Source organism: Pristiophorus japonicus, chromosome 16 (assembly GCF_044704955.1).
Source record: "Pristiophorus japonicus isolate sPriJap1 chromosome 16, sPriJap1.hap1, whole genome shotgun sequence".
NCBI classification, from domain to species: Eukaryota; Metazoa; Chordata; class Chondrichthyes; family Pristiophoridae; genus Pristiophorus; species Pristiophorus japonicus.
The window spans coordinates 99,155,226-99,179,670 of NC_091992.1; the positions used below are offsets into that span (position 1 = coordinate 99,155,226).

General features: G+C 41.0%; 1 protein-coding gene across 3 annotated transcripts in view; it reads right to left on the bottom strand.

Moving 5' to 3' along the window:
- Positions 1–17,619, bottom strand: part of LOC139226673 (myosin-10) — a 151,815-nt gene extending 134,196 nt beyond the window's left edge. For all 3 annotated transcript variants that reach the window (XM_070857595.1, XM_070857594.1, XM_070857593.1), the window contains exons 1-2: positions 17,419–17,619; positions 2,732–3,101 (exon numbers count right to left, since the gene is read on the bottom strand). In XM_070857595.1, coding sequence (XP_070713696.1) covers positions 2,732–3,076 — 345 coding nt within the window. In that variant the 5' untranslated portion in view covers positions 3,077–3,101; positions 17,419–17,619. The remainder of the gene's footprint in view (positions 1–2,731; positions 3,102–17,418) is intronic.
- Between the last annotated feature and the right edge of the window lie 6,826 nt (positions 17,620–24,445).

Sequence of the window (24,445 nt, forward strand, 5' to 3'; positions counted from 1 at the left end):
GTGCCAGTTTAGCACTGGCGCTAACTCTTACCGCTTGGGCCTCTAGCAGCTCACAGATTGTGACGTCATAGTGCACAGCGCTCCGTTGCCTCCCCTCCCCTGCTGTATTGCCAGGCATGAACAACGGCAGGAAGAGGAGGCGTCGTCAACTCAGCTGGCTGCTTGGGGAGTGCTAATTAAAGGGAATGATTTTCAGGTAGGCCAAATTATTTGTACCAGTCTGGTGCCTGCTCAAAGTTTTCATGTTTCATTGCTGCAAGATATCCAAGCCTTCTACTTAGTTTTTGGGGCTGTAATGGCAGTCGCGCGGATTGCTTTGCAACACAACTGCCGACAAGTAGGTTGTGCATCATCATTGGCCCTTAACGAGGGAAGCAGCCTCTGATGCCATTAGCAATGCGTTCCAAATTGTTCAGCGCTCTGCCACTACCGCCCCGCTCTTGGACTTTAGCTCAGAGTGCTAAAGCTGAATTTCCCAGGAGAGAATCATTAGCGCCTGGTGCTACTTTTTCTGTTTCTCAAAACCGGGCGCTATGGAATTTCTAGCCCACGTTGTCTAAACTCAATTACAATTTGGACAAGGTACAAGACTGCCAGACCCTGCAATACTCCAGCACAAGTCACTGCCTACTGAAGTGTGGAGAATGACAAGGAATAAAACTTCCTCAGGTGTCAAGCTGAGCCTCCTCAAGAAACAATGGCATCTCCCCAAACCTAAAGTTTTTCATTTTTCAGGGCAATAATCTGTCCATTAACTGATTACAAACTAAACAATTGCTTCTTTCCAGTTGCAAAATATATCTCCTTTGCAAGTAAAGTACATTTCCACCCACTGATCCCCACAATCATTCCTCAGAAATTTGTGATTTGTTTAAAAAAAGTCATCCAACTACTGACTTTTCATGGCCTAATTTGGTGAGAACAGTCAATTATTCCTGCTAAATTACTGAAGACATCAGAGTTTCAGCAAGATGAAAAGAATTTTGAAGTAGTGACTGCGATACACTTTAAAATCCATGTGCAGAAATCCAATGCAGTCCCAAAACTAAACTGTGGCAAATGGTACTGAATGACTCAGCAAGTGTTTCAACTAATTCAGCTGCTGTGTGCCACCAGTTTAAATATGGCAAAGTGCCAACCTAACTCATTGAAACAGTCCTTCATTCAATAGTGACCCAGGAATTTATTTCAAGGCAGAGCAAAAAATGTCCCAAGATTCCCAAAAGCCAGAGAATACTCAAAGCTAAGCTATTCATTTGCTGTTACTGGTATCACAAGACATGCTTTAGAAAACACTTTACATTAAGTGTAAGGGGGGTGGGGTGGTGAGGAAAGAAAAAATGCATGAGGATTTCTACTCAATTACTACCACCAAACAGAAAACAAGAGTACAATTTGAGTACTAATTGAGCTGGAATTGCCAATTGCACCCAAAGTGGAAATCCTACCCTACTCCACAGATGTTTAGAGATGCAGTTGAAACTCATTTGTCATAGGTATCCAATGGGTTCTGGTCATTGTACTCAAATGGCAAAGAATGCCAGTGCTAGATAGTACAACAGGTTTGCTACTTTTTCAGGTAGTGCCATGTACTTCCAGCTCAAGTATTCTCTGCCCTAACCCCAACCCTAATGTACATCAATGCGACTTCCCTCCTCCCATCTCCATCCTTCTTGGTCGAGAGAGATTGGCAATTTTGTATCAGTGTCACATTAAGAGCAATTCAGTGCTGTGGACACATCAATTAGTTACTGGTCAAGATCGCTCAAATTCTCCATGAAACACTAGACCCAACAGAAAGAGACCTTTATTGTATTAACCAGGATTAAGCTCATCAGAAGTGGAAGGGTAGTTTCTAAATCATCAAGTCTCCAGTATTGGTGCATTGTTTTAACAGTAATTAGCAGATGACTAATGGCCTTGCCAGCAGCAATCTATTTGCAAGGAGAACCAACATACAAGTTTTTTTTTAAATTCTCTCAAAAGGTTAGATAAGCTAATGAGTGGTGTAAAAAGTGCAGAAGCACCAAGAACTCAATAAATGAATTGAAAAATCTACAGCTTCAAATTAAATAGAATAAAAACTGGGATGCAAAATGGCCATTTAGCTCCATCAAGTTAATGTAATGGTATGCATGCAAGCCAAAATGGTACACCCAGTTTGTTTTTTTAATAAAGTATACTCATGTAGTATGAATCAAATAATTTGAATAAATACAACCAGAACCAACTCTTATAGGCCCTAAAATTGCAATGTCTGACAGCGTACGCAGTACAGAGATGCTTCCGATCCCAGGGCCTTTATACTGCTGTCCGCATGGAAGCCCGTGACCACAACTCTTTCGCAGCCTGGGCACCAGGAGATAATTATGTCTCGGGTCGGAGGTGTACTCCAGAGGTACGCCTCCGACCGCAATTTCTAGGCCAATTAATTGATTAGTCATGCTGTATTGTATATACACCTGCTCCAAGAGGAGGGGAGCCTGGCAACAATTAATGTTGGACTGAGGGGTAAAATCCTTTGCTTGTCTCAAGAAAAGTTTCTCTTTACAATTTGAAAATAGTCTATCTGTCCACCACCATTTCTCTCAAAGGGAACAGGAGTAGCACCGATCGCCATTCAGCCTCAGCTTAAAAAAAAGGTAAGTCTAGAGTCAATGAATTCAAGTCACTTTCTGCAAAAAACTTTTCACCTTAATTTGAGGAAATACATGAAGTATTTGAAACTTACATAAATCAAACCAGAGTAGTATCTATCCTTCAAATTATGCAAGACTGAAGCCTCATTCAAGCAGGTTAACTCAGCCATGTCTTCCACCTTTGAGAACTTGGGTGGATTCATCTTCTGAATGTCATCCTTGTTGACCAGGGCCTTCTTGCCATTCTCCATCAGCTCCACCACAACCTCATCACCTCGCTCCTCTCTGATGCCAGCAGCCTCAAAACCATGGCGTTCTGATGGCACCCACACCAGTTTCTTAGCTGTCCAGTCAGCTTGAGTAGCAGGGTTGTAAACCAGAGCCCTATCCACAAAGAGATACCTCTCTGGATCATCTTGGACACTCCGCTGCGCCATCAGAATTCAAGTGGGTAAACTTTACCTGCAGTAAATAGAAGGAACACATTAAAGTATATGATTAACAGATATGAATTCTGCAGTAATATTGGTTTTTGGGTCCTAAAGCCTAGAGATGTGTTGAAGAACCACAAGTGCCCTCATTTCATGGTGCAATTTGGTAGAACAAATTCATCTGAGATGTCTCCAACTATCTACTTAGATCAGAATGAATTGAAAAAGGTATTAACTTTGTACACTAAACTACCAGGCTTAAGGATATTGCAAATTAAGAACACATTATTCTGTCAGTTTAGCTAATAAACTCATCTATACTGCAGAGCATTAGAATGTTTGGGTGGAAACTAAAGGTTCCATGAATCGAAGATGGGAAAAAGCTAAAGTCCTTTTTGATGTGGAGCCAATATATAGGAGTGAAGTACTCAGAACTTGCTATTTTGTTTTTCAAAATAAGGAATCAGTAACAAACTCCCAATACAAGGATGTGGAACTAGTGTAGATAAAGCAAAAATCCTGCATTTTAGTTCCATATACAGATATTACCAAATGGTTGAATCATACACTTCTAGGTTAAGTTTAAAAAGATCAGTGACAATGCAGAGTTCTCATTACCATGTCTACAGGAGACAGATCAGCTGAAGTTACAGGTCATGGGCTCAAATTTTAAAATCCAGAGATTGCATTCTGCCACTTCCCAATAATATGGCTGAATACTTATACAAATCCAACATTCTGCATTGGCAAGACAATGCATCACCTTCCCACCCAGTCAAAAGCCCATCAATTGGCAATCTCACTGTCCAGGGTCACATGAACAATGAATCATAGGGTTCTTGGTCAGTAATCCTACTCCAGCATGAGCCATCATATTCAGTACAAGAGCCAGTAGAGTTCAGTTACTGGGACATTGTTTCAGGTGACTAATACCATTTGAAATATCATGACAGCATTTAACCAAAAGTCAAGATAGATGAATTTAGATGACTGATCATGTATTAATTCAACACAAATTGATATGCAATGCAAAGAGAATAAAGGATAGCGAGTTGAGATCAATGGTGACATATTGAGCCACATTGCTATCACAGCTTACAAAACAAAAGTGAAACATTTCAGTTGTTGAAACCTATTTAAGTGGATGCACAGCAATTTCACAAGATTAGCATACCACTAGATGCCTCCAGCTTGTTTGCAAGTACTTCAAACTAGTACTAAATCTAGCAAGACAAATCTGCATTGCATTGATTCTGATAGACATTAATGAAACAATTCTAATAGTAAGTGGCATTTGGTACCAAATCTGCTTCATATCAACTTGACTTTCTATTGAAAAAACATTAAATTGAAATGAAATGGAGCAAACAGTCAAGCCCTGCAAGTCTAGTGGCTCCAAAACAAAATGAAAGCCAAATAAAATACTAGTTGTGAAATGCACAAACACCCCCATTGCGTGTTAAGTGCACAAATTGACTTCAAAGAAATAGGTGCAACATCCTGCAAACAATGTGGAACTGGTCCTTTAGTGGGCACAGTAATCAAGGAGTTCGAGCTACAATTCATTTAACCTTGGGATTTCATACTTGCAATGCTGCAGACTAAGGGCTCAAAGTTAAATTTTCCACTTGGGTATGATCATATTTTAAATCCAAGATCTTCAACTATACTACACATTAACAATATTTAATACAAGTTTAAGTTTAACAACCCAATAATTTAAACAGATTGTTAGAAACAAATTTGAGGCTTTCACCCAGTGCATCAGTGTATAGAGGAATATGCATGTAATCAAAATTAAGATTTTACACACCACTTCTCTTATCAAACTGGAGATCCAGAGCAAAGTATGTACTTACTGTACTTTAATGCTTGCCATATGTTAGAGATGATTACACACTTCTACCCTTGAATGAAAAGTAAATAAACTTTTCAGGGGTTAGATTTAGAAAGTTAGTCATGCCCTTTTCCTACCTCAAATCCATAATGCAAAAATTACCCATTTCCCTTTTAAATCCCTTAACCGAGCTAGTATTTACTATAATAACAGAAAATGCTGGAAATATTCATCAGGCAGCTTCTGAGGAGAGAGAAAGTTAACATTTCAGGTCGAGGACTCTTGGTCAGGACTAGTATTTACCATACTGGCAATAAGACAGAATACTGCTCAAACATGCCTTCGCACGGCAATTATGGTGCATTCACTCCCTTAAGTTTAGCATCTTAATGCACCAAAAACTTGACATTAGTTGTACTTTAAATGCACCATTAGCAATGTCTTCATGTTCTCCAACCCTGGTTTTGTACATTATTCTCACTGGGGAGAAGGGATAAAATAATGAGGGGAAAGAGATTCATTCCCCAACCTCCTCATGAAAAATATTGAAAGCCAGGTTAATCATTGTTGCTGCTGCCTGAATCCTCTGCACTGTTCGCTTTATAAAGAGTGATCATAACTGCACATTAATACTTTGTCTTCAAAACTTCCATGTACATGTACTCCAGAAATCCATTTGAAAACCCAACCCTTCACTGCTAACTTTCAATATTTCACCAACTACTGCTTTAAATCTTTAGTTCACCTTAAAATTACATTTACTAGGTCGACACTCCAGTGCAGTGCTGAGGAAGTGCTGCACTGTCAGAGGTGCCATCTTTTGGATGAACCCGAGAGCAGACAGGGCCTCAGTTTGACATAAAAAGATCCCATGGCACTATTACAAAGAAGAGCAGGGGAGTTATCCTCCCCGGTGTCCTGGCCAATCTTTATCCCTCAATCAACATAAAACAAATTAACTGTTCACTATCATTTGGTCATCAAATTGCTGTTTGTGGGAGCTTGCTGTGCACAAATTGGCTGCCACATTTCCCACAATACAACCGTGACTACACTCCAAAAGTACTTCATTGGCTGTAAAGCACTTTGAAACGTCCGGTGGTCATGAAAGGCGTTATATAAATTCAAGTTTTTTTTAATACCTACAACTTCTCAATAGCAAATTCCATTAAGCTGCTAATTTTCAGTATGCCTTTCATTTCCACTGGTATTTACAGCAATGAATTTAGTATAAGTTAGAATATAAAACGAAGCTGTATTTTCAGCAGGATGATCTAAACACTTTATTCCATTCTCCAATCATTACCTACTGGTTTTAATATAAATTCACTCAAAATAGTTATTAAGCCAACCCTATCTCAGCAAGTTAGCCCCAAGTTGTAACCGCCTTCCAAAGGGAGTGAGCTGTTAAGGAAAGTCATTTTATTCAATCGCAAGATCATTTTTGAGTCACAATTTTGGAAGACCTACTTCAAGATCATTTAATCATTAAGGGTCCCAAAAAAACAATATACACATTCATTAGAGTATCAATATATAAAGCAGTTAGTTATCTTGCTAGCTGCAAGTATAATCCTGTATCTTATTTCATATTAAAATTGATTTTACATAAAGAAATTCTGAGATGTGATTTACTCTTCCTCATCCAACCCCCCACCCACCCCCTCAACTGAAAATCTACATAATCTGCATTTCTCTGCAATGAATCCACATCTTGGTGAGTTTACCATGGTCCATGACAGTTTTTCAAAATTACTTGTGCATCTTTATGTTGCAGCAAAATAAATGCTGAAAAGTTGAATCCAGATCCTTCCTGGCTATCTGATCACATACCTGACCATCAGTCTAGATTCACCTCCATGCCCCATGCTGATACTTTGTTTAATGACAAGATAGATTTTTTTTTAAATCAATGCCACCACAAATAAACCTCATCTTGCTTCTCCACGCCATCTATTAAATAGAATTCTATTTTATCCCAGTTCAATTGTTTTAGGTGAGTATTGCGCAATGTCCACATCAACAGAATAACCCGCCAGTCTTAATTAAGCATTTACTTATTGATTTCTACAAGTCATAAATGGTTCCTAGATTCTTCAAAAATGTGCACACTCCCCATAATATCCTTCTGCTCACGTAGACATGAAGTAATCTAGGTCTTCCTACATGCCTCTTTTCAAAGATTTAAGACAGAGATCCAAGCATTATTTTAGTTTTGCCAAACTTTGATGCAATAAAGCGCCATACCCCAGCTCAACTCATTCACGAAACACCCTGTGTCAGGTTATTCAATTACACCCCTCATCCTGCATCAGATTCCCCAACATTCATTTGGCCCTTCCCCAGCCAATTAGTCATTCAAGACAAGGAATCAGATTTGTAATTTATTAAAAATCTTAAATAAAAAAATGCCCCTGTAAAACTGGTCAGGTTGTAAATAGACTTTCCACCTCTGAAAGTGCTGTAGCAGCACCACTGACAGGAGGGTGTAATTACAGCACAAGGAGTTTACATGCAGTTTGTTATGATTTTAGAGGCTTTGATAATGACTCCTCCACAAGGCAATGTATTGTACTTGAACTGTAGTGACCTTAGTCCATTTAATGTAACTCCAGAGGGAGGATCACACATGGTGGCCTGCCTTTTATACTAGGCCTGGCACACCTGTACAGGTAACTTACAAATCTCCCACTGCAGTGCCCTCTGGTGGCACAATAATACAAGCAGTAAACATGTAGGGTACATGACATCACTCTCCCCAAGTCCTTAGTGCAAATCACCTTCATACATTGACTGCGCTCTGGGCTTAGCTCCATCTGGTTGACCCTTGAGGATAATTTCCATCTTTGGTGAGTAGGTGGTGTTTTGTTGGCAGTAGAAGTGCTGGTGGTTTCTGTTTGTGCATCCATGACCACTCTTTTCTCTTCCCTTCCTTTCCCCCCCACATATTATGCCAGTGGCTCATTACATTCATATATATTCCAGGTCCAGAAAAAAATTGCATTTACAGCATTACATTTGTGGTACCGTTGAGGCAAGTACATTTGACTAGTGAGGTACATACTTTAGAATTAGTGCTGGTGGCAGCACTGGTGCACAAGGACAAACCAGTTCCAGAGCTGCTGGATGGTGTCCAGGCAGTCTGGTGACAAGCACAGTGCCTAGTGCTGGCAGTGGGAACCCAGTTGGCTCAAGTTGCCTGCTCTCAGGGCCTTCGCCATTGCTCCTTGCGTCTGGCAGGTTCAGATGCCTGTGACCACTATCCTTTCCTTGAGCCACAGGACACCGCTGCTGCTCAGAGGAGCAGTCGTCTGGCAGTGCACAGGGAACCGCTGACTTGCTTGCCTGGGCGTTATTTGGTTTGGGATCCTGGCTGGTCCCAGTCCCATTTGGACATCAGTGTGGGTGACCCTTTGTTCCCAGGTGTAGCCTTGGTGGAGATAGGGTCTGGGGGCTGTGCCTTAGCACGGTTTGCTCTCAGGCTTGTGGTGGTTGGTGCCATCGGGTGCCTGAGGTGGAGCCGATCAGGGGCAGGGTATCAATACTGGTGCCATTGCCCTCCTGAGATCGCTTGCTCTATATTAGCTGCTTGTGGCCACACTCTGGTGCATCACTCTGGTCTCAGGGATGCAGGCTACAGCATTGGGTAAACTCGCTGGAACTGTGCTCCCAATGGGTGTTTTCCCCACTGAATTAACTGAATGCAGTTGAAATCCTACATCGCCCAACGTTTAATTACTCACTGTAAATAAACTAGCTCCGATCACAATTGCATGACTTTTTTGCTTATTACATGTATAAAACTGATTTAAATGTAAAGCGTGTAATCAGTTGCTATTACATTGAGAATATGGAACTGTCCCTTTAAGTGTAGTGGGTTGCTGGCCTCCTTCGACAGCCTTGCTTTCTTTACCCCAATCCTCTTCTTCGCTAGGTACCACGTGTTGCTCCATCAGCGCTGCACCTTGTGGTCTGGCCATCATCTTTTTCTTCAGCGCCTCACTTTGCGGTTTGGGTGCCATCTTTCTTCCATCCACAATGTCGACTGCTGTGATCCTCGTCTCTCCGGGTTCTGCCCAGAGGCTGGGAAGTCGCCTTTGGATCAGATTTTCTTCCACCGATATCCTGCCACCGGAGCCTGGAAGGTGCGTTCGGGTCGTCTCAGCTGGATCATCTCCACGCAGTCGCGCTGAGCGGTCTGCGCCTCAGATGCTGTGCTGGTCTGCTCTCTGGTGCCAGATCCAACCTCAGGAGAGGGCTTGCTTTGCCTGAGCTCGGGGGATGTCAATCGCTGGAAGGATGAAATCTTCAGCTCCAATGGATCTTCAACATTCTTCAGAGTAGCATTGGTCTATCACCTGCAACAACCCAGAAGTGACTTGTGTACTACACCATCATGGAGTATCTTTACATCTGCACTACCAATGACTGGGATGAGTTCATTGGTGTAAGGTGTGCAGCTGGACTCATGGCCATCTGCAGACTCAGCTAAGTCTGGCACACTCTCCCGCTCAGGAGATTCACGTTCTACAGTCCAGCTTCTAAAAGGCACCATTCGGTGTACAGTACTTGCCGGGTTGGAGTCCTGAGGATGAGTCATCTGCCTAGAGCCACAGGTCTCAAGGTCATGAATGCCTGGCTCATGGTGATTGTCTTCTGTAGTGTGACTGTGGTATCTGCAGATAGTAGCTTGAAGGCGGCCCTCGTGGCCAATTCCGATGACAAAGATATCCCGCAGCGTTTCAGTGAGGTGGTCGCCAAAATCACATGGTGCCGCCAGCCTCCTGAGGTTTGCAGCATATTTTGCAATTTTAGCCTTCGGGCTACGGTGGGTATAAAACCGGTGTCTGGCCGTGAGGATGCTCTTTGGGCTCGAGTTGTTCTTGGATCAGCGTTACAAGCTCCTCGTACATCTTGGTCGTTGTCTTCGCTGGTGCCAGCAAGTCCCTGACAAAGCTAGACAGTGGGCCCAAAACTGGTTAGTAGGATAACTCAGCACTTATCAGTTAGTGGGGCTGGATTGTCGCCAGGTCGTTTGCTGTGACAAAATGGTCAAGCCTCTCCACAAAAGGTGTCCCAATCATCGGCAAACTGCTGCAACGTACCAAGGCTAGCCATTTTCACGTGAAAGTCCGTAATCTCGTCGCCAATTGTTATGTCTTTAGATGCTCTGATAATAACTCCAAGGCAATGTATTGTACTTGAACTGTAATGATCTTAGTCCATTTAATGTAACTCTAAAGTGAGGATCACACATGGTGGCCTTTCTTTTACACTAGGCCTGGCACACTTGTACAGGTAACCTACAAGTCTCCCACTGCAGTGCCCTCTGGTGGCACATTAGTGACCATGCAGCTGGTGTACAAGTTTCTCATTGTAGTGCCCTCTTGTGGCACATATGTAAAAACAGTAAACATGTAGGATACATAAAACTTTCCATCAGAAATGTGGGCAAGGGAGTTTATAAATGGACATTTTTAAAAAAGGACTAAATGCTCTAAAATCTGTATTAAATTACATGTATGTGCACAAACTTAGGCAATCACCCATTAAAAGTTTTAAAAATCTTCTATTTGCGCCATTCTTCACAAGACTTGGCATCGCTCGCTATTCTGCACATCTTGCGAAAGTCCACAAATCCCCAAGTGACCATAATGAATTAGTACAATAGGAATGCCACGTTTTAGCTTTTTGAAAACATCTAGGAATTTTTCAGTGTTTACTTTGGACTTTCCAAAAGCAGCTAGAAATCAATTGAAGAGCCAAAAGTTCAATGGAAATCAGAGGGAAAAATGTCAGTTGACAAAACTGTGCTTGGCATCAATATTTTCAGATATCAGCATGTAAAGGACAAATGCATTTCACTCAGACTACCCAACCGAATTATTTTGGAGCACAAGGTTTTCTGCCAGGTGCAAGGAATACATTCAGAAATAGTTATTATGGGCTTTAAACAGCAAAGTAAAGCATAGGCTCTTGTAAATATTGTCCTGGCCAATATTTATCCCTCAATCAACATTAAAAAAAAAGAGATTATCTGGTCATTATTATTGCTTGTGCACAAATTGACTGCCCCATTTCCTATGTTACAACACTGACTGCACTCCAAAAAGTACTTCATTGGCTGTAAAGCACTTTGAGATGTCTAGTGGTCATGAAAGGCACTATATAAAAATCAAGTCTTTCATAGGTTGCCCCAAGTCTTAACAGAAAACTTTGCAAGTGAAATCCTGATCACTTAGCTCTATACCACATTCATGTATATACCATTAAACTAGAGCAAGCTTTTCAGTTGTGGAATGTGATTTGTAGGTCTGTACTAATTACTTAATAACCATTTGTGGTTTAACAAAAGGGCACAGTATGCCAATAGCCTATTCATAAATGACTTCAACGTGCCATCTTAATTTTAGAGGTGCTTTTTGTCTCTACTCCAAATAGAATTGTGCTGCAAAAGTTACTAAATGGCATCTACAGCTGCCTTTATGAGGATCAAGCATAATTAACCACTGAAGTAAATCTAGCACAATGCCTTTTTGATGAAGTGCTTTGCACATAAATTCAAGCGCATTTTTAGAAGTAACTGGTGGCACAAATCAATTATCTGCACTTTATGATTCCAGCTATTTATAGACAAATAAAACATTTCATTCCTCAGTGCCTTTGCTCTCCTTCACATTGCCTCTCAAGCCCAAGTTGTCCCCTTCCATCAGTAACCTGGACTGTACATGGTGCTCAAGGTACAGCCTGAATGGAGCTGCAGCCTTTCATTCAAATGTTTGGGCAATATAATCCTGTATCCAGAAATAAAAACAGACAATGCTGGAAATATTCAGGCAGGCAGCATCTGTGGGGAGAGAAACAGTTAGCATTTTAGGTCGATGACCTTTCATCAGGACTGGAAAATGTTAGATGCAACAGGTGTTAAGCAAGTACAGAGGAAGGGAAAGGTAAGGGAGGAAATAAAGAGGCAAGGTCCCCATGATCTTATTGAATGGCATTCACCTACTCCTATTTCTTATGTCGGAGATAGGATGTAGGGCAGGAGAGATTGAATGACAACAGGTGATGGTTCAAGGCAAAAAGGGGTGGAGTAATGAGACAAGAAACAAAAAAGGTGGGTCTTGGAGATGTAAATGCAATTAACAGAAAACAAAAAAATGGGGGCAGAGGTTATGATCTGAAATTACTGAACTCCAATGTGGAGTCTGGAAGGTTGCAAGCACCTATTTGAATGAGTGCAGCTCCAACACAAGCTCAACACCATCCAGACCAAAGCAGCCATCCACCACCTTAAACATTCACTCCCTCCATCACCAGCACATTGTGGCTGCAGTGTGTACCATCTACAAGATGCATTATAGCAACGTGCCATGGCTTCTTCGACAACATCTCCTAAACCCGTGTTCTCGACCACCTAGAAGGAAAAAACGCAGATGCATGGAAACACCACCACCTCCATGTTCCATGCCATCCTGCCTTGGAGCTATAGTGACGTTCCTTCATCGGCACTGGGTCAAAATCCTGGAACTCCCTCTCCAACAGCACAATGGGACTGCAGCAGTTCAATAAAGGAACCTCACTATCACTTTCTCAAGGGCAATAAATGCTGGCTTTGCCAGCGACTCAAACATCCCATAAACGATTTTTTTTTTTATATAAAAAAGTGTTGCTCCGAGCTTACATTGAGCTTCATTGAAACAGTAGGAGGCAGAGGACAGAGCAAGAGTGGAGCGAAGAATTAAAGTGACTGGCAGCCAGAAGCTCAGGGTCATGCTTGCGGACTGAATAGAGGTATTCCGCAAAGCAGTCACCCAATCTGCATTTGATCTCCCCTATGTAGAGACCTCCGCATTGGGAGCTGTGAATGCAGTATACTGAATAGTTTCACCTGGATGGAATGTTTGGGGCCCTGGACAGGTTTTGTAACCCTGTATCCTGCTAGCTTTGCTCAATACCACCACACACTGTTGGGACATGTTGAGCAATGAGTGATTCAGCACCCCTAGGAATCTTTTATGTCCACCTTAAGTTCCATTCCACACAGGAGATAAGTATCTTCCTATTTTTACCCTGCATTATTAGCCCATATTCATTAATATATTCCCCAGAAGCTTTCTTCACAAAGACTCTTCTCTGGAGCCCACAATTTTTCCCAGGTTGATGTCATTTGAAAATTTAACTTATTATTTATTCCCAGGATGAATGTTTTCCCCAGGAAGGTGATTTGCAGAACTTGCCTGAACTGCTGCAGTCCTCATGCTGATTGTTTTCCCATAATGGCATTAGATAGGGAATTGTAGAGAGATTAATAAATATCAATATACATCCAAGCCAGGATAGTGTGCAACTTGGTGGAAAATGTGAAGGCAATAACATTCAGAAAACTACTGCTCTCGTCCTTCGTGGTGGAGGGTTACAGGACACAGAGGTGCTGTTTAAGTAACCTTAGTGAGTTACTGCAGTACATCTTTTTGATTGGTGCACTGTGGTTGCAATGTGTACAATGAATGGGGGGGGGGGGGGGGGGAGAAAGAGGAGGAGGAAGAGGAGAAGGGAAAGAGTGCATAGAGACAGGGGTGCCAATCAAATGTCCTGCTGTGTCTCAGCTGGTGTTGAGCTTCTTTTACTGCACCTCATCACAAGTACATGTACCCCAGTATACATCAGATTTCAATCCTGCAGATGGAGGTTTTGAGGAATCAGGAGATGAGCAACTTATGGCAGAATACCCAGCTTCTGCCCTACTCTTGTAAACACAATGCTGTTTTGGCTAATCCAGTAAAGCTTTGGGTCAATGGTGACCACGATGATGTTTATGGTCAATGACTCAGTGAAGCAGTTAAGATCAGGGGCAATGGCTAGGCACTCATGTTTGAGATGGTCATTACCTGGCACAGGGTATGAATGATACCTGCTACATGTCAGCCGAAGTCTAGATGTTATCCAGGTCTTGTTGCAAGGTGGCATGGGGTGCTTCTTTATCAGAGTAATCATGAATGATGCTGAACATGAATAGCTGATGAACAGCTCCCTTCCTGACTTTATGATGGAGGGTAGGTCATCAATAAAGCAGCTGAAGATGGTTGGGCCAAAGACATTGCCCAGGAACTGCAATGATTGGCCTCTAACCACCACAACTATCCTCCAGTTATTGGATGGTTTTCCCTTCAACCCACATGGACACAAATTTGGCAACAAGAAGCCCTAAAGAAACTGAAGAAATCCTGCTGTGATGTCAAAGGCAACTACTCACTTTTCCATGAAACTGCAAATTTAGGCCAGTCAATAGCAGGAAGATAAAGGGCAGAAACCACAAGGGAACCTCACTCAATCTCAAACTCCAACCTAACTCCTATAATGACTACACCCTGCTTCCTTCCCTTTAGCCAACTATTCAGCCATGTCTACACATTATCTACAACACCCACTGATCTTTGTAGTTACTCATGCAATACTTTAATTAAAGGATATCAGTGCAGCTTCTACTCATTAATCTGAGAGGTCTCCTTTAGAAAAAAAAAAGAGGGGTTGAGGGCCCTTTAAAAGCCATCTTGACCCTTAAAAGGCTAATTTTATACCAGGTATGCTTCTATTTTGCTACTGATTCCACTTGTGTTCTAATTATTTTGGTCAGTAGCAAACAAATATAGTTGCATCACCATTCTTGAACGTGGGAACTACATTTGCATCCTTCCAATCTAGAAGAACTTTCCCGATCTTCAATGACAATCAATCAGTGCTTCACATGTCTCCTCCATCACCCTCATCTCACTGAAGTATCTAGAGCCTTTGTTTTACTAGTCAATGTTCCAAACAAAAGCATTGAGCATAATTGTTAGACGCCCACCCTGGTACAAAAAAAAACTTCAAGCAAGACTTTACCTTCCACTCTAGTTACCGCTACAACATTGAAAGATGGGGCTCAGTGGATAGCACCCTCGCCCAAAGTTGTGGGTTCAAGTCCAACTTCATGAAGTTGAGCACAAAAAAAATCTAGACAGACAGTCAGAGGTGCCGTCTTTCAGATGGGACGTTAAACTGAAGCTGTCCGGTTTGCTCTCAGGTGGGCATAAAAGATCCCATGGCACTATTTCAAAGAGCAGGGGAGTTATCCCCGGTGTCCCGGCCAATGTTTATTACTCAATCAACATACATTTAAAAAAAGATTAGCTGATCATTATCACATTGCTGTTTGTGAGAGCTTGCTTGTACACAAATTGGCTGCCCACATTACAACAGTGATTACACGCCAAAAGTACTTCATTGGCTATAAAGCACAGATGTCTGGTGGTCATGAAAAGCACTATATAAATCCAAGTCTTTCTTTCACTGTTAAGCTTCCCTCCAGTTCTTTTTCTATCTCTAGTCTCTTTACTGACCCACTTCTGCATAACTTTATCCTTGGTCCAATGGTCATGCGATCCCTTCAAATATTTTCTGCCTCAAATCCCATCACTTCAAAGCATTATTTGCTTTGTCTCTTTGCACTTAGGCATGTATTATCCTGAATGCTCCACATGTTTTTGAAAGATGTCCATTAATGCAGCCCAGATGATATTGCCTAGTGGTATGGTTACAATGCTGCATCATTTTCCAAGTCAGATTGAAAGTTACCAAGATAAAAAAAAAAATCAGTTCAAGTATCTAGAGTTTTCAGCTGTCAAACACTTGCGCTGTCCAATTGCAGGAGCACTTTAAAACAAAACAGACATAGTCTATTTATGCACTGGAAGCTTACTATAAATTCCAAAAAGATGGATACTGAAGGCAGTTTCATGGAACAGGATACAAGATATTCACTTTATAGAAAAAGGCCAGAGAGACGCAATCTTGTCATGATTTTGCAATTCTTATTTGGGACTCTAGCCTAGTCAACATGGGAAAACAATGGAATGCATGGAGAGAACTGAAATCTCTACCTGTGAATGCACTGAAGTCAGGTGGCATACAGACAAGTGGCAGTCAGAGTTGAGGGAAGTGGGGGGCGTGGGAAGAAAAAAAATCAGTACACCTCTAAGAAGAGGCAAACTTATTTTAAATAGACCTGAACACAAACAACTTATTTCCACCTTCATGATGGCATGTCATTTAGTTTAATCAGATTAAACAAAAAGGCAGAACAGGATGGAAATTGTAAATACTTGGTTAAATATGCAAGGAAACTCAGTACCACACTTCACAATTTTCAGCAACTGAATCACGTGCATTTTTATCCTCCACTGCCCCAGAGTATGTGATCCAGACAGTATGAAGCATGCAAGGACAATTAAACACACTTGCAAAAATAGCTCTTGTACAGTGACAAAATATGCAAAAATGCAAAAATTTGATCATAACCTTTAGAAATACAAGGCTGCCATCTATATCTATAACAGTGAGTCTTTGGTAGCTCTTTTGGTACTTAATACTGCAGACATACAGCAAATAGCAACGATTCAAAGCTCAACCGAGTGATAAAGTTTATCCTTCTCAGTACAAATAAGCTAGGAAAAAATACTTGGATCATGTCTCATCACCTGTGGGAGAGGTTAGGTACACAGCTCACTAAATCAGAAAGGAACTGAGATTCAGTACATTTGATGGAACAAACCTCATTACTCAACAATTGTCTTCGAATGTAATCTTTAAAGATAGATGGTCTCTTCATGCATGTTAATACAGATTCATTTGTCAGACTCATGCTATGTAGTCACTATAAATAGGCAGACCACCACGATGCTTCACTTTAACACAAAATGCTAAGAGCTCAGACAAGCAAAGTCACAGGTGTCCTTATCTGGTGTGATATATGGGGAGAGAGCAGAACAAGCAGCTATTAAGTCATATTATATATTGGACAATGACACTATTCCCAGACTGGTGTCAAATGTGGCCCTGCATTTTGGTTCAGTTCGGTAGAGTTTAAACTGGGCAGAATGACCATCATACAACATACCTTCAGTGCTGACGTTCTTTCAAAACTCACACGTTCAATATTTTAAAAGTTTTAATGCGGTCACTGAATAACTTGACACATGCAGGACTCACTCCACGGGTACTGACCCCAAAAACGTGGCTTACTTTTTTTTGACTTGCTGCAGTCACTACATTCACTCTGCCTGTCCTTAAAGGAGACGCATTTCCCCCCCCACCTCCCCTCCCCACAATACATCATCTCTACGAGCTCTTAGCATTTTAAAAAAAATTACATAAACCCGAGTCAATTGAGTTTGAAAATCTAGAAAAATAGTATGTATATAAAATAAAAATCAGCATACCAAACGAATCCTGAAAAATAAAAAATGTAACCGTGACAAAATCCTCCCAAGATATTTTTTTCCCCCAAACAAACAAATTCAGTTACACCTAAACTCTGCTGGAAACAATTCAGTTAGTTCAGTAACTCCATGACCTCACTCAGGCAGACTGAGCCAAGAGAAAATTCCTCAGATAACGGTAACAACGTTACACGTTTCAGTCGGAGACCATCCCAACGGGATATAATGTAGCCAGGGCTCGAATCCCTTACCTCTCGCTTGAAATAAAGTCTCTCAGCAACCAGCAAAAAGGGGCCTGGAGATCTCTCTCCACAAACAAATTTTTTTTTAAATCTTCGACAGCAGTGAAAAACAATGCCCTCTTCTCCCTGTAGAGCAGGAGTCTGCCCCCTCCCCTCACTTTTAACGCACAAACTCCCCAATGAAAGGAAAGCGCCGCAACCGCTGCTGATAGCGCCCAGTCCCGCCCCTTTACCCCGCTGATTGGTGCCGCATTCAGGCGCGTTGCGGTTTTCCCGCTCTCCAATTGGCCCGGCCTACCTGTCAATCACGGCGCGGCGCTGGGCTCATCCGTTGAGCGCGCGCCGCCACTCCCGATTGGCTCCCGGGGAGCTGTCAATCATCCGATCTCCAGGGGGATGGAGAACGCTGCAGACCTCCAGATTGGTCCTTTGTCTGATTAACCCACAGCGATTGCCGCCTAGTGAGGAGGGGGTGATTGAGAATAAGCGGGGCTGTATGTTAGCACGTTATTAGAATAATTTATGACTTCTTCCCCATTTTCCTGCTGAAACAGTTGCATTCATTTATAAATAAAGAATAGTTTTGCAAATTGCATTTCCCACTATATGTTTTTTGACTATCCCAGTTGCCGGAGTGTGTGGCTCTGGCATGGGGAGCAGGGACTTGGTGAACCGTGTCCTGTGAATGAGATGACATCATGCAGTGTGTGGGGGATGCTGCAAATAGCGTTGGGTTTGCAGCGCCGTTCAGTGACAAATGGAGCAGGCAAAGCAGCCCCTGGTTTGCAATTGTGCCCTTCAACCAATTTGATAACATAGAACATGCAAAATACCAGTAGCAGAAACGAACTCCCCATTATATAAAAAAAAACTTGTATTATGCATCACTAATAATTTTATTTGAGGGCTTATAGTGATAGTTACACTTCAGAAATTCACTATGAAAATAATTAAATAAAATTTTTAATTGCCGATTGAATAAATGGTTATTTTATATTCCGACATTTTTAGTGTTTGTTACCTTGGTCCAACTAAATCTTCCCGCTGTTTATGAATTGCCGTCTTAAAATAAATAAATCTGTATGAACAATCCTGTGCATATGATCGAGGAGAACATCTGAAGACCCAGTTGGTCTTTTAACAAAAAAAAGGTGCAAATTGTTTTTTTGTGGTGTGCTTTCCTTAAATTTGTTTTCAATCAAAAATAAAACTTCGGGCTCATTCATCGGGTAATTATCCTGTCTGCATCAGTAAAATCTTGCTATTTTAATGGGCTCTCCTCCACCACCTTATCACCAACATCCAACATCTGGTTTCAGTGGCTTGCACCGTGAGAGTGCTATTCATTGGCCATATAAGGCAAAATGAGGTGTGTGGAAATCGCACGCACGCATTACATCACCCTCTGGTGGGATCAGCAGTCCAGTTCACAGCCGCATACCACATAGGACCAGCAGACGAAATATTGCGTTCGATTGCTAAATCTAAGATCGGTATAAAATAAGACTCGACCTAAAAGCCTTCACTGAAATACATGTGTGGCAATTTTTCATTCGTAACTCATACAACAATTCAAGGTAGTATTCATTTATTATCCGGACAACCCAGTCAATTTCAGCACCGCAAGTAACAGTATTGACGGTATAATTCTCAGAATGCACCATGCTTTGTAATGTACAGCATTTTTAAACGTGAAACAAAAATGTCTACTGATGGAAATGATAGCAGTTTGAATAATCTAACGAGTATACTTGCTATCAAATATCAGCAAGCTCAGCAATTCTGAAGAAAGGTCGTCGACCCGAAACGTTAACTCTGTTTCTCTCTCCACAGATGCTGCCTGACCTGCTTGAGCATTTTCCTTTTTTATTTCAGATTTCCAGCATCCGCAGTATTTTGCTCTTGTTCCCGCAATTATGTTGTTGGAGTGATAACAACGCAGGTATGGCACACCTCATACAATGTGGATAAGAGTAGGCAGTCATTTTTGCCAAATTCCCTAAGTGCTGCTGAATCTTCAGAGCACAGGACATTTAATAGGATACTTCCATGAGCTTGCTGTTCATTATCATTTTATATTTCAATGCTGTGGCCAACCATATCATTCTCGTGATATAATTTTGGAGAGAGTTTTGTAAGCCGTTTATAGCAGTCTTATATAAAACCAGTTTTTGGCAGACAATCTACTATATTAAAAGAGAAGAAGCCACTCTAAATAATGATTTGCCACATAAACATTATGCAACGGGGAATTATTTATGTGAGGAAGAACTAGATTTTTTTAATACATTAATAGGTGGAAAATCTAGTCCGTCAAGTGAAGTAGTCTCCTTTCATTTATAATGACATCCTTATGTGTGAGCCTAGACAGTGTTTTAGCATGCTGATTAACATAGGAGCATCAGAACTAAAACCTAGTCCTGTCCTCTCTCACGCACACACACAATAACCAGCATGCTGTTCAACTTGAGGGCATTACAACTTCACCCAGTCCTGTCCGCACTCAATATCATCTCACAAACATGCACACATTTTCCACTTGCGACACTGAATAGCGATCAGGAGTGGGAACTATGGTTTAATTTTTCTCTCCTTAGCCTGGGCATGCTAAAGCAAATTGTAGTACTCTTACCATCAACCCAGCAGCTAAGTTAGCTCAGCACAAACGAAGGATTAAACCTGAAATATTGTAAGGAACAGTCCCAGACCATTTACCCACCAATCAATCAATCAAGAGAGTTCAACTGCAGCTTCTAATTTTGCAGAGTGCTGGTGCACTCTCAGCCTTTTCTCCTGTGGAACATTTCTCCTTAGCATAAGGGTGCCCACAGCATTGTACGATCCACATGAGAAGTCTTACTGTTTGCTTTAGTCTTCCTGCTAAGTAGTTTAGATAATGTCAGCTGTGGCTCAGTTGGTAGCATCCTCATCTCTGAGTCCCACTCCAGAGACTTTGAGCACAAAATCCAGGCTGACACTCCAGTGCAATACTGAGGCAGTGCTGCACTGTCAGAGGTGCCGTCTTTTGGATGAGACGTTAAACTGAGGCCCTATCTGCCCTATCAGGTGAATGTAAAATATCCCATGGTATTATTTCGAAGAAGAGGGGGAGTTATCGCTAGTGTCTTCGCCAATATTTATCCCTCAATCAGCATAAACAAAAACAGATTATCTGGTAATTATCACATTGCTGTTTGTGGGAGCTTTCTGTTTGCAAATTGGTTGCCACGTTTCCTTCATTACAACAGTGACTACACTTCAAAAAGTACTTCATTGTCTGTAAAGCACTTTGGGACAGCTGATGGCAGTGAAAGGCACTATATAAATGCAAATCTTTATTTCTATTTATTCTTCAAACAATTTTCTTTCTTGCTGAATACTTGGCTTCATATTTCTGTAGCTGTGACAATACTTAGTCTGTTCTTCAAACGACCTTTCTCATCTTAAAGTTGAAATCTTACCAGGACCCTTTTCAAAAACCGAATCATTCTATTTTTTTTAATTACTATTTTTGGCTTGTTATATTGATTTTCTGTTCATTTACTTTATATGAACAGTGAGTGGGGAAGGCTTGAATGAGTTCCTGAGACAAATTATCCTTAGTGATGGTACAGTTATAAACAGTTATGAGATGTTAACATACTAATTCAGCTCTCCTTCTATCCGATTTCCTCCATGTATTAAACTTTTCTTGCAAATACACAGAATGTTTATGTAACACCCTTTAATTTTTCATACCCCATGTTTTATGAACTGAGCAATGCTACTCGACATTAAAATGTCACAGAGGTCCTCGATTTATTTATTTTTCTTCAGCTGCTTGGCTACATGCTCTGGATAACTCCAAAAGTTGCCGTTGATTTATGTGAAATTTTGTTTTAAGTTATGTCATTTTCTAGGAACATGAAGATTAATAGCAGTGTTGTACTAAACTTCGCCAAAGAGAAAATTCTTGCATATTTTGAGGCTCAAGGAAGTGGTAGGAGATGCCTAGCTTTAGACTGCAGATATCTTGTGAAAGTTATCATGTACTCCGGGGGTAAACACTTCTGTTCACAGAGACCCTATACGGGGTATAAATGTATAAATGCACTGTAAAACAGAAATCGTTTTCTGTCTCTCTTGTATTGTACTTGATGAAAAGAAATGTGATGCTGTTTTTTTTTGTTCTGGTCACTTATTTTTTTATGATTTGAAGTGATTAAAATGACACTAAATCATAAAAGAGAGAAGGATATAGTACAGTAATGTGAATATTCCCATTCCAGCTCCAGTGTTTTTACACATTGACTTTCAATGTTGGATTCATTTGCACAAACCAACTATAATTTCCCTCAATTGTTAGCAGGTTTCTCATGAGCTTTAAGTATTTTCTTTCCTATATGTACTACTGATTTTCGGTGATTAAAATTGCTACTGCTCTTTATAACTTCTGAAATGAACCGACCACAAATTGGTTCACAAAATACTTCAGGGATTTTGCTGGCAGGAGAACAGTCTCTTTTATGAAATACTTGAATTTGCCACATTTCCAAGTAAAAATATAATAGTACTTAAATTCATACATATTGTAGTCATTCATTTTAACTCAAAATTTTGAATGATTTACTACATTTTGTCCCTATAACACATTTTGCAATGGTTACAATCCAAGTTACACAGAATCATCTCTCATTGTGATATGTAACATTATCTATTATATATTAAAAATGGCACATTGTCTCAGGACTCCAAAGGTACTGCACCAGATGGTACCGCGGTCAGTGTAATGTTACGTTATGTGAGGCTCACATTGTGTACTATGAATTCCACATAGAGAGAGGTCCTGTGGGAAGGAAGACAGTAGGAGTATGTTTGAGTTTGTGTGTATGTATTGGCACATGCGGCAGAGCCTGGTCTCCCAGTCGTCTTGGATCCCCTTGCCACTGGACCTAGACCTTGCTCAGTTATACCTGTGTGGTGGCTGGTGTGCAACGGCCACCCCATGTTAAAAGAATTCACGCACAGCCATCTTCTACTGTTTAAAATTAGTTCATCAGTCACCTGAGTACTCGTTTTAGTGTGGAAGCAAGTCATCCTCGACCCCGAGGGACTGCCTATGATGACGTAACATGACAAATTGGAAACTATGGGGCACCACTTAACATTATGTGAGAGCCCACACAGCAATCAGAAACAGCAACTGTGGCATCAAAAAAATTCATGAAAAATGTACATTTAATCTAATTGACCAATTAAAATGTGCTAAGCTTTTAAGTTAAAAACAAAAGTAAAAGAATTTTGCAGGAAGTGAAAACATGGATGTTTGATGGAATACTTTGCACAAAGAAATAAAAATTTGATCCAAATAATAACTTCACGGTGGGGCGGACAATAATCAGGGGAATAATGGAGGCATGTGAAAAAGGAACAGCAGTAATCATGGGGGATTTTAACTTGGTCAAATCAAATCGCACAGGGTAGCCTTGAGGAGGAATTCATAGAAAGCATATGGGATTGTTTCTTAGAACAGTATGTTACAGAACCTACAAGGGAGCAAGCTATCTTAGATCTGGTCCTGTGTAATGAGACAGGAATAATAAACGATCTCCTAGTAAAAGATCCTCTCGGAATGAGTGATCACAGTATGGTTGAATTTGTAATACAGATTGAGGGTGAGGAAGTAGTGTCTCAAACGAGCGTACTATGCTTAAACATAGGGTACTACAGTTGGATGAGGGCAGAATTGGCAAAATTAGACTGGGAACACAGACTAAACGGTGGCACAATTGAGGAACAGTGGAGGACTTTTAAGGAGCTCTTTCATAGTGCTCAACAAAAATATATTCCAGTGAAAAAGAAGGCCAGTAAGAGAAGGGATAACCAGCCATGGATAACCAAGGAAATAAAGGAGAGAATAAAATTAAAAACCAAAGCGTATAAGGTGGCCAAGGTTAGTGGGAAACTAGAGGATTGGGAAAATTTTAAATGACAGCAAAGAATGACTAAGAAAGCAATAAAGAAAGGAAAGGTGGATTACGAAAGTAAACTTGCGCAAAACATAAAAACAGATAGTAAAGGCTTTTACCGATATATAAAATGGAAAAGAGTGACTAAAGTAAATGTTGGTCTCTTGGAAGATGAGAAGGGGGATTTAATAATGGGAAATGTGGAAATGGCTGAGACCTTAAACGATTATTTTGCTTCGGTCTTCACAGTGGAAGACACAAAAACCATGCCAAAAATTGCTGGTCACAGGAATATGGGAAGGGAGGACCTTGAGATAATCACTATCACTAGGGGGTAGTGCTGGACAGGCTAATGGGACTCAAGGTAGACTCAAGGTCCTGATGAAATGCATCCCAGTGTATTAAAAGAGATGGCGGAAGTTATAGCAGATGCATTTGTTATAATCTACCAAAATTCTCTGGACTCTGGGGAGGTACCAGCGGATTGGAAAGCAGCTAATGTAACGCCTCTGTTTAAAAAAAGGGGCAGACAAAAGGCAGGTAACTATAGGCCGGTTAGTTTAACATCTGTAGTGGGGAAAATGCTTGAAGCTATCATTAAGGAAGAAATAGCGGGACATCTAGATAGGCATAGTGCAATCAAGCAGACGCAGCATGGATTCATGAAGGGGAAATCATGTTTAACTAATTTACTGAAATTCTTTGAGGATATAATGAGCATGGTGGATAGAGGTGTACCGATGGATGTGGTGTATTTAGATTTCCAAAAGGCATTCGATAAGGTGCCACACAAAAGATTACTGCAGAAGATAGAGGTACGCGGAGTCAGAGGAAATGTATTAGCATGGATAGAGAATTGGCTGGCTAACAGAAAGCAAAGAGTCGGAATAAATGGATCCTTTTCAGGTTGGAAATCGGTGGTTAGTGGTGTGCCACAGGGATCGGTGCTGGGACCACAACTGTTTACAATATACATAGATGACCTGGAAGAGGGGACAGAGTGTAGTGTAACAAAATTTGCAGATGACACAAAGATTAGTGGGAAAGCGGGTTGTGTAGAGGACACAGAGAGGCTGCAAAGAGATTTA